Here is a 12805-nt window from a genome sequence, read left to right on the forward strand (position 1 = left end):
CATTTTTTATTCCCTAATTCAAACAGTACAGAGTAGGAGGGGAAAAAAAGAATATGTGAAGTAGTTCATATGAGATGCTGATAGTAATTTCAAATGGATTACAGAGTAGACTTTTGCTATGTAATTCTTTAAAACAAAGCTTATGGCAGAGTAAAAGAAACTCAAATAGCATTTTGACAATAACATCCCAGATTAGGAAGAAAAGGGAAAGTGAGATTTTAGAGAGAAAAGAAGAAATACAGTAAAAAGACGAGACACCATTGCGGTTTGTCTGCCCAGAAATGAGAACTCAAAATTAAAGCTCTTATAAGAACGAGGATGTCACTTCTTAAACACCATTTGCCGTTTCCAACCCACTTCAAAAACAATATAAACAATTTGCCCTTTGATTAATTTTTTCCCTAAGATAAGGCTCACCAACGTCAAGATGGAGTGAAAATGCATGGTTATAAAGAATTAGTATATCCAGAGAAAGAACTATTGGGTCACATGAATGCAGATCAAAGCATACTATCTTTCACATCATTGTATTTATGGTTTTATTTGGAGGTTTTGGTTTTGTATGAGTGTGCTCTTAAGACAGTGACCAGTATGGAAGTGTGTTTTGCATGATAATAAAAATAAAATTCAAAAAACGCTTGGAAAAAAAGTTTTTAAACAAGTTAGTATAAAAGAGAGCAATTTAACTTTTAATGGTAGCATATGATTGCATGGAAGCAGTAAGAACAGTCACAAACTGTTTTTTGTGAAAGTGGCGATCTCAAACAACTTCAGTTAACTTTCTTTTGAAAAATCGCCTATATAATTAGAAGAAATAATGCTGGTAGGAGTAGAGTTAGAAAATCAAGAGCCATTGAGTTCACAGAGCAGCTAATATGTGGAATTAGGAGCAACAAAGAGTGTTGCATTAAATGAACTGTTCTCACATCCTGAGAGGAACGGATTTTATTCAGAGAAACAGGAGAAAATTATATCATGAAGATGGCCATTGTTACAACTAATTAATTGGAACACCTCAAAAGCAGAGAACAAAAATTCAAGTTTTCTTTTCGAGGGGGAAAAAATCTATAAACTTAAACCATAAAGAAACATATTTTTTCCTCTGGAAGATGATATTTTGGCCAAACTCCAAAACATTTAAAAGCATACTTCAAAATTAAGTTTTATTTTCTACAAATAATTTCAAACAAATATAAGAAGGCTTGAGAGATATAGGTGGCAAATTATCAATGGGTACTTATATTTATTTTAATTATTGAGGACAGGATTACATTCATTTCTTTTCTTTTTAAAAAACCTTACTGTCTATCTTAGAATCAATACTATGTATTGGTTCCAAGGCAGAAAGAAGGGCAGCAAAGGGTAGGCAATGGGAGTTAGAAAACTTGTTCAGGGTCACACAGTTAGGAAGTATCTGAGATTAGATCCGAACCCAGGACCTCCTGTCTCTAGACCTGGCTCTCAATCTCTTGAGCCACCTGATTGTCCCCTACATTCATTTCTAAGTGTATGGAGTGTGTTATTCTCAAATATATTAGCAATATTAATATTTCCAAAATGTATGTGCCTAGGATCCCCAGAAAGAGTTAGTAAAGCTGGTTTCTTCAAGATAGCATCCCTTGCAAATTAGGATTGACCCACCCCATTCAGAATACAATGGCCTCTTAATTACCTTTGGCTTGAGTGTGACAGAAACAACTTATGTTTTTACTATATTATACAAAGTATTTTTGGTATTTTGGGATGTTTTTTGAGTTTGTACTTTAGAAATGTTCAAAACTGTAGTCTAGTGATATAGGAATAAGTTTTATGAACCAAAGGCTAGGCTAATAGCACTTCCCTTTTCTATAACCCCCTTCCCCAGTTTAACTCTTGGCCACTTTAATTTGCATTTTTAGCCCCTCCTCCCCTTACTGAGCCAACCTGTGTAATTTGCATTAGAAGGGGTGCCTGCCCAAGAGACCAGGTAGGCTAGAAGCTCTGGAAAACACTCCCAATCAGCCCTGTACCTGAAATGTTTGTATGTAGATTAAAATCTGATTCTGACCCTGGACCATTAGCTAAGACGTTAATTTGGAGGATACCTCCTTCAGGATGAGACCTGGGTAAATGTGTCAGATAGATATCATTTAGCCTGAGGGTTGTATTTTCCTATAAATAAAGGATGTTTCTGTAAACTGGAGCTTTTTTACTTTTGAAGCTTTTTGTTTTGGGGGCCACACTTTTTCTCTCTCAATAAAAAGGTTTCATTTGAAAAGGCTTCCCAGTTTTCTTGAATAGTGGCTAAAGAGGATAGACCTTGGAATTTTCAAGGTCCCCTCAATTTCTGCTTCACACATAAGGAACAAAAAAGGCTTTCCTGAAAGTTGAACCCTAATAATTTTTCATTCATGCGTTACAAATAAAGACTAAAGGATTTGACTGAAACTTAAGGACTTGCTCATTAAAAAAATAATGCAATAATGAAAAGAAACCACTCCTTTCAATGAATTAATACTAATTATTTCACTTCAGAGAAGGAAAAACAATGTTACATTTCAGTGAAAGTTGCTCTGTGTACATAGTATTACCTGATTTAAATAATTTAGGCACTTTTCAAGACACCAAAGGCAGCAGATGCAAGATTTCAGCATACATCGAGCACAGGCATTTTCCTGGAAAGGGAAGAAAAACAACTATAATTTAAAAAACTGAAGAGCCAAACTCAATCAAAAAGATTTTTAAAGGAAAAAAATGCAGGCTCTCTTTTTCTTTATGTTTTATCTTTACATCACAGCCATTTTAATGCAACTAAACAAATCTACTGTGACCAGTCCTTCCCCTCTGCCTCCCATCAAACAAATGAAAATATTTAACACAGTGACTGCTTCTGACAACATATATGATAATTCTGTCCTAGTAATCTTCCACTTCTTTGCTATAACATAAAGTTATGCTCTTCCGTTTGTTCTTTTTTTTTTTTTTTTTAAAGCTCTTACCTACTGTCTTGGAATCAATTCTGTGTATTGGTTCCAAGGTAGGAAGAGCAATAAGGTCTAGGCAATGGAGTTAAGTGACACAAGGTCACACAGATAGGAAGTGTTTGAGGCCAAATTTGAATCTAACACCCCTCCCCCCCTTGTCTCTAGGCCTAGCTCTCAATCTACTGAGTCACCCAGCTGCCCCCTCTTCTGTTTATTCTGCAGAACTTCATTGGTCTTTCAGATACTCATGAGTTTCAACTTCTTTTTAGTGATTTTTTTGGATATTGTTTCAGTTGTGCATATTGCTCTCTTGATTCTGCATATTTGGATGTGTCAGATCACACAAATCTTTTCACATGTAAAAAAATCATTATATCCAACATGAACAGAAAGTATTGTTATGAATCCCTGCAAAGTGAAATGTGCATACATACACACACACACACACACACACGCACACACACACACATACACACACTATAGTTTTTTCAGCCATTTTCCAATCAATGGGCATCTTTGTTTCTATTTCTTTAATATTATGATGCTGCTATGATTGATGGAGTCTTATGTTGGGGTAATTACTCAATAGAGAAATCACTGTGTCAAAGTGTATGAATAGTTTTTTCATTTTTCTTACATAATTCCAAGTGCTTCTCAGAAATGGTTAGACAACTTCATAGCTCCACCAACAGTATGTTGGTGTGCCTGTCTTCCCATAGACTCTCTACCATCTTTCCCAATTTGCATGGTGGATGTGAGGTGAGACCCGAATTGTCTTGATGTGTATTTGATGCTATTAGTGATTTGGAGCATGTAATTCTTCATTTGATATTCATAGGTGGTGATTCATAGCTATTGGGGAACAGGCTACTTTTAAAAAATGTGTCACTTTATTTCTTGACCTTTTAAATCTAACTTTATTGCTATTTTTTGCTTTTATATCACTTTCAAATATATCCCTCTCCCTTTCATGTCTTGTAAGAAAGATTAAAAAACCAAGAGCAAAAAAGTAGATCAGCAAAATAAACCAGCATATTGATCATGACTGATAGTATATGAAATATTCCATAGCTATAGTACTCTAAGTCTTTGATGAGGAAAAGGAAATACATTTTCTCAACTCTTTTCCTGAGCCAAGTTTAGTCATTGTCATTGCAGTGTTCAGTTCCGTTTTTGCTGTTTTTCCCATTCACATTACAGTAGTTATTATTGAGGAAATTAGAACTTCAAGTGGTAGTGGGAATTCAGTGAATCACATTGATTCTATCTTGTGATTCAATTCTGGATCTAGCTTAGTTCTCTTTCTATTAAATTACAGGTCTACTCCAATTTCTGTCTTGTGAGAAAATTTATTCAATTGTGGGAATTGGGAGAAAACTTTATTGAATTGTTTGAGACTAGCCCTGAATAGCTGGAACACCTCTCTTTGCTGCTTACAGATTAAGGACCTAGATTATGCTGACCAGAAACCCAGTTAGGCCTAAAGATTGATGCTAAGAGTTTTTTGCAATTATACATCTCAAGCAACTCATATGTCTTATCTGAAAATTGGCTCCATTCTGATCAATCAGTTATTGTTTCCATGTTCCTTTGTATAGCAACACGTGGGGACAGTGGGACATCATTGCTCTTTATTTTTTTTTAAATTCAGGAAATTGTACCTGTTTATTCTCCCCCACACAACTAGTTAAGTCCATAATCTTTCCTCCAATTAGAAATCAGATCATCATTTTGCATCTTGGTTAATTGTTTCCTTTTAATTAATTGGGCTTATTGTATTATTTTAATATGACAGGGTACAGTGTCAAAGCTGAGGAAAGCTACTGGTCCCAGTTCGGTGGGCAATTGGCATGCATTATCCTTAATAAATGGTTATATTCAGAAGCTTCAACCTTTGTTTCCTCAGGCATTTCATCTTTCACCTTTCACACTTGTATATTGTTTTCCTGATTCTACATATGTTACTCTGTATCAGTTCATATATCTTTCCTACTTTTCTGAATTCATGTTCATTTCTTATGGCATATCACCTAAACAATATTTTTAGCCAAATGACAAGAATCTACTATTTCTAGTTCTTTGCTACATGGATCCTTTTTTAATATCCCTGACTTCTAGGGACATATTACTAGTAGTGAGAACACTTGATCAAAACACATGGATAATTTAGGCACTTTACTGCATAATTCCAGATTACTTTTCTCCACAATGCTTGGACTAATTCATGGCTCCAACAACATTGTGTTTTTAGAGTGCTTGTCTTTATGATACCCTTTGAACACAGACTTCAGTGTTTTGTTATCTTTGCCATAGTATGAGGCCAAATTTCAGTTGTTCTGGTTTCCATTTCTCTTATAAGTGGCAATTTGAAGAACTCTTTTCATATGGTTATGAATAGTTTATTATTCTTTTTGAAAACTATTTGCTATATCTTTTGGCTATTTATCTGTACAACTGTTCTTGGTTTATATATTTATATTAATTTCCTAAATATCTTGGATAAAAGACCCTTGTCAGAGGAATTTGATACCCCTACCCCAATCAATGTTTTCCTTTTTCATCCTACTTGCACTCATTTTGTTCATGCAAAAGCTTTTTAATTTTATGCAGTCACAATTATCTATTTTATCTTTGGTGATAGCTTCTATCACATTAGTTAAGAATTCTTCCCCAAGTGTTCTTAGGTATTAAAAGAAAGGTCCTGTATATATCAATTGCCATAGCAGCACTTTTTTTGGTAGCAAAGAACCAGAAACAAAATACATGTTCATCCTTAGAGAATGGCTAGAGAAATTGTGGCATATGAATATAACAATACCATTAGTGTGCAGGAAAAAAACACTAATATGAAGAATTCAGAGGATTATGAGATGATTTATATAAAGCGATTCAGAGTGAAATAAATAGAACCAGGAAAAAAATATATACAATGACTATAGTAATGTAAATGGAAGGAATAATAAAAAAAAGAAACTGAATTCTATGTAATTATGATGACCAAGTTAATCTACAAGAAGAGATGAAAAAATACCTTCCCTTCTCTGCAAAGTTATACGCCTGAGAGTAGAGCGCTGAAAATATTGCCTGACTCAGTTTATGTGTTGAGTAAGCTTTGTTGAATTTTTCCATTTTTAAACAGTTTGTGACAAGGATGGAAAGAGGGATATATTTGGAAACAAAGAGTAGTATAGCTCATAGAACACTGGTCCTGGAGTTAGGAAAACTTCAAATTTGACTTCAAATATTCATATTTGACCCTAGATACTGAATAGCTAGATGCCTCTTGGCAAGTTACTTAATTTCTGTTTATTTTATTTTCTTCAGTTGTAAAATGGGCCTATAAGAGCACCAGGGCTTATTGTGAGGATCAAATAAGATAATATTTATAAACTGCTTAGCACAGTGCCTGGCACATAGCATGTATTTAATAAATGCTTAAATTCTTTGGTAAGAATAAAAGGTATCAGTAATATTTTTAAAAGAAAAAAGATTATCACAGAGAAACAGCAAAGAAACTAATTAATATGATTATTTAAAAAACAAATGAATTCTCCCTCTAATCACAGATCTTATTCTCTCCTTTTTTATGTTGTGACATTTTATAGTTTGTTTCTATGGCCACACATGGGGCTTATTAGTAATAATATTAATATTAATTATAATATTATTATTAGTAATAGCATATTAATCTATAAGCATTTATTAAGTCCTTACTGTGTTCCAGGAATGCTGGGCACTGGAGGCATATAGATATAACAAAATGGTCCTTGCTTCAAGCAGCTGACATCCTCATGGTGAAGACAACATGCACATATATAGACATATACAAAGTATATATGTGGTACCCTGAGAGGAGATGGAACTAGGGTAAAGTAGAAAGGCTTCCTCTTATAGGAGTTAGCACTTGAGTTCTTTTTTTTCCCCCTGAAAAACCCTTTCCTTCTATCTTAGGCTCAATATTATGTATTTGTTCTAAGGCACAAGAGCAGTAAGGGCTAGGCAATGGTAGTTAAGTGACTTGCTCAGAGTCATACAGCTAAGAAGTGTCTGAGGACAGATTTGAATCCAGGACTCTGCAACTCTGGGCCTGGCTCTCAATCGACTGAGCCATCCAGCTGTCCCCTTGAGTAAAGTCTTGAAGAGATTCTAAGAAATTGAAGGGAATGGGGACAGAATTCCATGAATGAAGGTAATACAAAGGAATGAGCACAGAAGATGGAGTGTTGTTTGAGAGGAATGGAAAGTAGTCAGTACATGTGGTGGCTGGATACACTTATAGAAGAGTTGTATATAAGATGCTATGCACACAAAAGTGGCAAAATTTGACAAATAATTGGATATAAAGAGTGAAGAGGTGAGGATAAAACCAATGCTTGCCTACCTAGGTGGATGGCTGGAAGGATGGTCATGGTAGTACTGAGAAGTTCAGAGGACAAGTGGCTGTATGGTATGAGATGTTGATCTACACTTAATTTCTGTCAAACTGCTTTCAGCTTTCTGAACAATTCTCACCAAATAGGGAGTCTTTGCCTAGGATTTTTTTTTTTTTTTTTTAAACCCTTACCTTCCGTCTTGGAGTCAATACTGTGTATTGGCTCCAAGGCAGAAGATTGGTAAGGGTAGGCAATGGGGGTCAAGTGACTTGCCCAGGGTCACACAGCTGAGAAGTGGCCGAGGCCAGATTTGAACCTAGGACCTCCCGTCTCTAGGCCTGACTCTCATTCCACTGAGCTACCCAGCTGCCCCCTTGCCTAGGATTTTTGACTTACTGAATCCAGCAGTTAGGATTCTTCCTAATTTAGGGGAATAGACTACTTTTCAAAGTTCAGTTTTCTAAAACTTAGGGATAGTATTACACGTGTATACTAAGAAGCTTTAATTTCTTTAGTGTAGAGAATTCCTGGCTTCAGACTCTCTTTATCAAAGTAGACATACAACATAGAAAAATTCCATGAAGTTGCCTAGGACACTTAATGATGAGATTAAATGAGTTGTTCCCAGTCACATAGCTAAGTGCTGCCAAGATCTGAAACCAGATCTTCCTAACTCCAAGTCTAACATTCTATTCATAAGTCTAGGCTCTCCCAATAAGGTAATTACATCTGCTTAAATAAAGATTTAGGGGCCACGAGGTGGTGCAGTGCATAGTATGCTGGGTCTGAAGTCAGTAATACTCATATTCCTGAGTTCAAATCTGGCCTCAGTCACTTACTAGCTGTGTCACTCTGTGCAAGTCACTTAATCCTATTCACCTCAGTTCCTCATCAGTAAAACAAACTGGAAAAGGAAATGGCAAATCATTCCAGTATCTTTGCCAAGAAAACCCCAAATAGGGTTATGAAGAGTTGAATATGACTGAAATGATTCAAAAACAACAACAAATAAAGATTCAGAGTTCTACAAATGTACTCATAGAATGTAGAAGAAATAGTCACTCCTTACCTTTCCTTTAAGCTGGTTATGAATGTACATAAGGATCATTCGGGGGATTTTCACTAAAGTAATAATGAAAGATCCCTTTGCCACAGTACCAAGATGATAGCGGATAAGTCGGTTCACTGACCCAAGAATAGGAGTATATGGCAGATTCCTTTTATCCCTATTAAAAAGTACCACAAAGACAACACTGTAAAGAACAACTCAACCCCAAAGAATAAAATATTAGATGTTATAATCAAATTGAGGCAGAAAAGCCCTGAAAACACATTTATTCAAATTTTAGATGTTAGAAGGCTTTTCTCCAGCATGCTAACATTATAAAATAACATGGTAGCAAAGTACATTTTAAAAGAATGCCAATGTTGGTGAGGTAATCTAAAATTTTTAATTTATTACAACATTGTCAATAACTCAACAAAAAGATAATTTTATTGAAAGCTTTCACTGGCTCAAGTAAAGAAGGAAGCTAAATAATATTGTGTTTTGAAGGCATTTACTAATCAAGACTTACTACTCAGAACCCATAAATAAAAACACAAAACATATCTGTTAAAGCAAATCATCATTATGGGAAGCTACGTAATCAAGATTTGATTCCGAGTTCTGAATTGAACAAAACGTTAGTCCTAGTTCTGATCTAATACTTCTACAACATATCAATAATTCACAAGTCCTACTTGCAAAAGAAAAATCTTTGTCTTTTAGCTGACTTTTCTCCAAACAAGTAAAGTATATGGATATAAAGAAATATATACTTATGTCCTCTATAGGGCAATGTAAGAGGAATTATTTTGTCAAGCTTTAATTAACAAGCATTTTTCATATCTTGAGAATTGGGCACCTAGTTATTTTTTATGAACTTCTGAAACCAGACAATTTTAAGTTCTCACCTTGTAAAATAATATGTTACTACAGCCCCTGCCACAGTCATCTGCTGACAGGCTAGAATGAATTCACTTATCCAGATCAGCCCCACTACATGGTACCACCACATGTATTGTAGAGGGCCAGAAACTTCAAATTCCACAAATTCACCATTTGGGATAGCACTACCTAATTAAAAAGAAAAGTTGAAAAAAGAAGGAAATTTCATATTAGTATCAACCTAGAAAGTGCAGATGTTAAATTAGAAAGAGTAATCCCATTTCTAACCAAAAGTGGTTTTTAAAAAAGACACTAAAAGTGACAATTCCGGGAGGCAGCTGGGTTGCTCAGGAGATTGAGAGCCAGACCTAGAGACAAGAGGTTCTAGGTTCGAATCTGGCCTCAGACACTTCCTAGCTGTGTGACCTTGGGCAAGTCACTTAACCCCCCCCCCATTCCCTAGCCTTTACTGCTCTTCTCCTTGGAACCAATAGATAGTACTGATTCTAAAGCAAAAGGTAAGGGTTAAAAAATAAAAATTAAAAAAAAATTTTAAGTGACAATTCTATTTGATTGTGACGCAAGCCTATTGCCTAGAAACCTGTTTAAGAGATATCTATATGTAGGTTTAATTAGTGTCTCTAAGGCACTCTGGTTTCCTCAAAGAAGCTATCATATGAAGACATAATATTATTATTAACTGTATAAATGGAATTATCTTCCTTTGTTCTTTTTAACTTAGTCAATCAGGGACTTAGACTTCCCCTCCCTCTGTTTTAATTTAATTAATCAGGGACCAGGAGGTCTTTCTACCATTGAGATGTGCAGAGATAAACCAGCCCACATGGAAAGGGAGTAGAAACCAGAGAGACAAGAAGTGACATGGGGAAAGGGCTTATAAAAGGCAAGACTGGAGAGCTGAACAATCATTCTGCATTGGACTCATTCTGTATTGGTGGCTCTTGCTGAAAGAGGAGTTTCGCTTTGGTAATTGGCTTGGGTTGAGGAGACCCTGGCCAGAGACACTGGTTTTTTGGTTTTTCTTCTGTCTGCGGTGGGTTGCTCTCTTCAGTGAGACTCTCTTCGGTGAGACTCTCTTCGGTGAGACTCTCTTCAGTGAGACTCTCTTCGGTGAGACACTCTCTTTGCCATGACACTCTATTTGGTGGCACAGTCTTTGCAGCATCAGATTGTCTTTTGATTGGTGAAATCCTTAGCTGGAGACACTCTTGTGGGCTGGTAAGATTTGCATTCCAATTCACACTCACAGTCTGGAGGCACTTGGATCCAGACTTAGGGTATTTAGCTAGGCAATATTTTGTACTTCCTTTCTACATTTCCCTGTCTTTACTACCTCTACTTTGCTGTAATAAAGCTACTAAAATACTCATAGTTTAATTTTTAATTTTTAATTATTATAAATGGCGACTGCAGCTTTTTTTAACTATTACAATTTGGACAAAACTTTTTAATTCTTATACTACTCTAGTGGCATAGAATAATTATTAATGAATAGCCTATTCAGAAGTTTATTAAACATTCCAGACCACTTCTTTTTACAAACTATTTGTGAGTTTAAGAAGTTATTTAAAACTTGAATTACCAAAAAAAAAATTACATGGTCAGAATTTTTGCCTTTCTATGTGAATCTATAATTTATATGATAAAAAATTTTAGGGAGTGTTTTAAGTAACCTTTGTGAAAGGAGACATTTCATTTCTCAGGATTGATAGATGAATAAGACAGCTGGAATTGAAGTCAATAAGTTCTAAATTCAAATACTACCTCAGCTAGTAGCTGTGTGACTCTGGGCAAATCACTTAACCTTTATTAGTCTCAGTTCTTTCATCTACATGATGGAATAACAGTTCTACCTCATAGAACTGTTGTGAGCTTCAAATGAGATAACATACACACAATGCTTTGAAAATCTAAAAATGTTGTATAAATATTATTTTTATTTTTATGTAAGTGTCCACATTTTTCTTTTTAGAAAATAAACATATAGTGAGCTAATTCAGAAAAAATTTAACTTATTAGTGATTAACACACTTAGTGAGTCTAAACTATAAGAAAACCAGTGACTACTAAATATATTTATACAAATAAGCTAACATTCTTCAAAATTCAACTAACAGCATTGCATTTAAAGATCTATCCTAATCTTGCTTCCCCTGCCCTGGATATGCTCCAGGTCATCAATTTTCATACTAAAATGCAATATCCAGAACCAAACACAAGACTCCAGATGTTTTCTGACCAGGGTAAGATTATCAACTTTCTCTTCCTGGCCATTCTATAGCTATAAATATAACCTAAGTTCTCATTATAACTTTTTAAGGGCAACAGGTCATACTGTTATGTCTTACTGAGCTTGCAATTCACTAAAACCAGGGCTTTTTATGTTCTAAATGTCTAGCTATATCTCTTTCCCAAGCATTTTTTTGTGTAGTTGATTTTTAAAACTCAATTATAGGACTTTAAAATTTATCCCTATTCAATCTCATCTTGTTAGCTCCAACCTTCTATCATAGCCTAACAATATATTTTTGGATTATAACACTATCACCAAATATCATTAGCAATCTCTTCCTACTTTTTGCCATCCAAAAATCTGATAAGCTCTTCAATTCTTCATAATATAATACTTTAAGTACTCATCTATAGTTTTAAAACTGCATTTATATTTGTTGGGGTACTATATGTAGTTTTCTTTTTCTAATTTGTCTAGCTAAGATAACTGATGATGTAAGTGGTTCTCTAGGCAAAAACATTATTTTCAAACAAGGAAAACAGAAAAAATGGATACTTTCCATTTAGAAGAAATGATTCATTATGAATTTAGCTTGTAATATCAACAAAGTATACTTTACAGAGTGGAAAAAAAGAGAATTTTCTTATGTAGAGACCCACACGTTTGCATCCTTTTCAGCTTCCTCTAAGTTCTGATATCTTCAAATTACTTAAAAGTCTTTTGAAATTTCCTTATATTTCTTATGTTTATTCTTATGGATTAGAACATACAAATATGTTGATATAACAAAATTTACTTTGCTATTCTTCAAATGTTAGACATTTAAAACTAGTTCTAGTTTTTGAAATTACAAAAATACTGCCACAATCCTGGAATAGTTAGGTTTTTTATGGGCTTGGGCCTGACAAGACAACAATTTAAGGATATGCTTTTAATTAATGCTAGAGAAGAAGAAAAATTTTTTAAAAACCAGCTCTTTACTTGGATCAAATCTACTGCAGTTCTCCAGATGTTTAATACCATTGACAATGAAGAGTGCACTTATTCCTCTACAGAAGAGGTGTCAAACTCTTAACTACAAAAACTCCCTCCCTCCAACAGTATGAACTGGATTAAAATGTAACTGGAAAATGTTTAAAAGATTAAATAAAAATACAATACAACATGGATGTTAATTTATGGTTTTCTAAGTTAATATGTGGCCTACAGTAATTCATTATTATTATTATTATTATTATTATTATTATTATTATTAATTTTGCCTTCCATCATGGAATCAACACCA

General features: G+C 34.5%; 1 protein-coding gene across 1 annotated transcript in view; it reads right to left on the reverse strand.

Annotated features, from left to right (window-relative positions):
- SLC44A1 (solute carrier family 44 member 1) overlaps nucleotides 1-12805 on the reverse strand; it is a 226144-nt gene that overhangs the window by 20825 nt on the left and 192514 nt on the right. The window contains exons 10-12 of the mRNA XM_044658236.1: nucleotides 9293-9455; nucleotides 8406-8562; nucleotides 2571-2654 (exon numbers count right to left, since the gene is read on the reverse strand). Of these exons, the coding sequence (XP_044514171.1) occupies nucleotides 2571-2654; nucleotides 8406-8562; nucleotides 9293-9455 (404 nt within the window). The remainder of the gene's footprint in view (nucleotides 1-2570; nucleotides 2655-8405; nucleotides 8563-9292; nucleotides 9456-12805) is intronic.

This window comes from Gracilinanus agilis, chromosome 1 (assembly GCF_016433145.1).
Source record: "Gracilinanus agilis isolate LMUSP501 chromosome 1, AgileGrace, whole genome shotgun sequence".
NCBI classification, from domain to species: Eukaryota; Metazoa; Chordata; class Mammalia; order Didelphimorphia; family Didelphidae; genus Gracilinanus; species Gracilinanus agilis.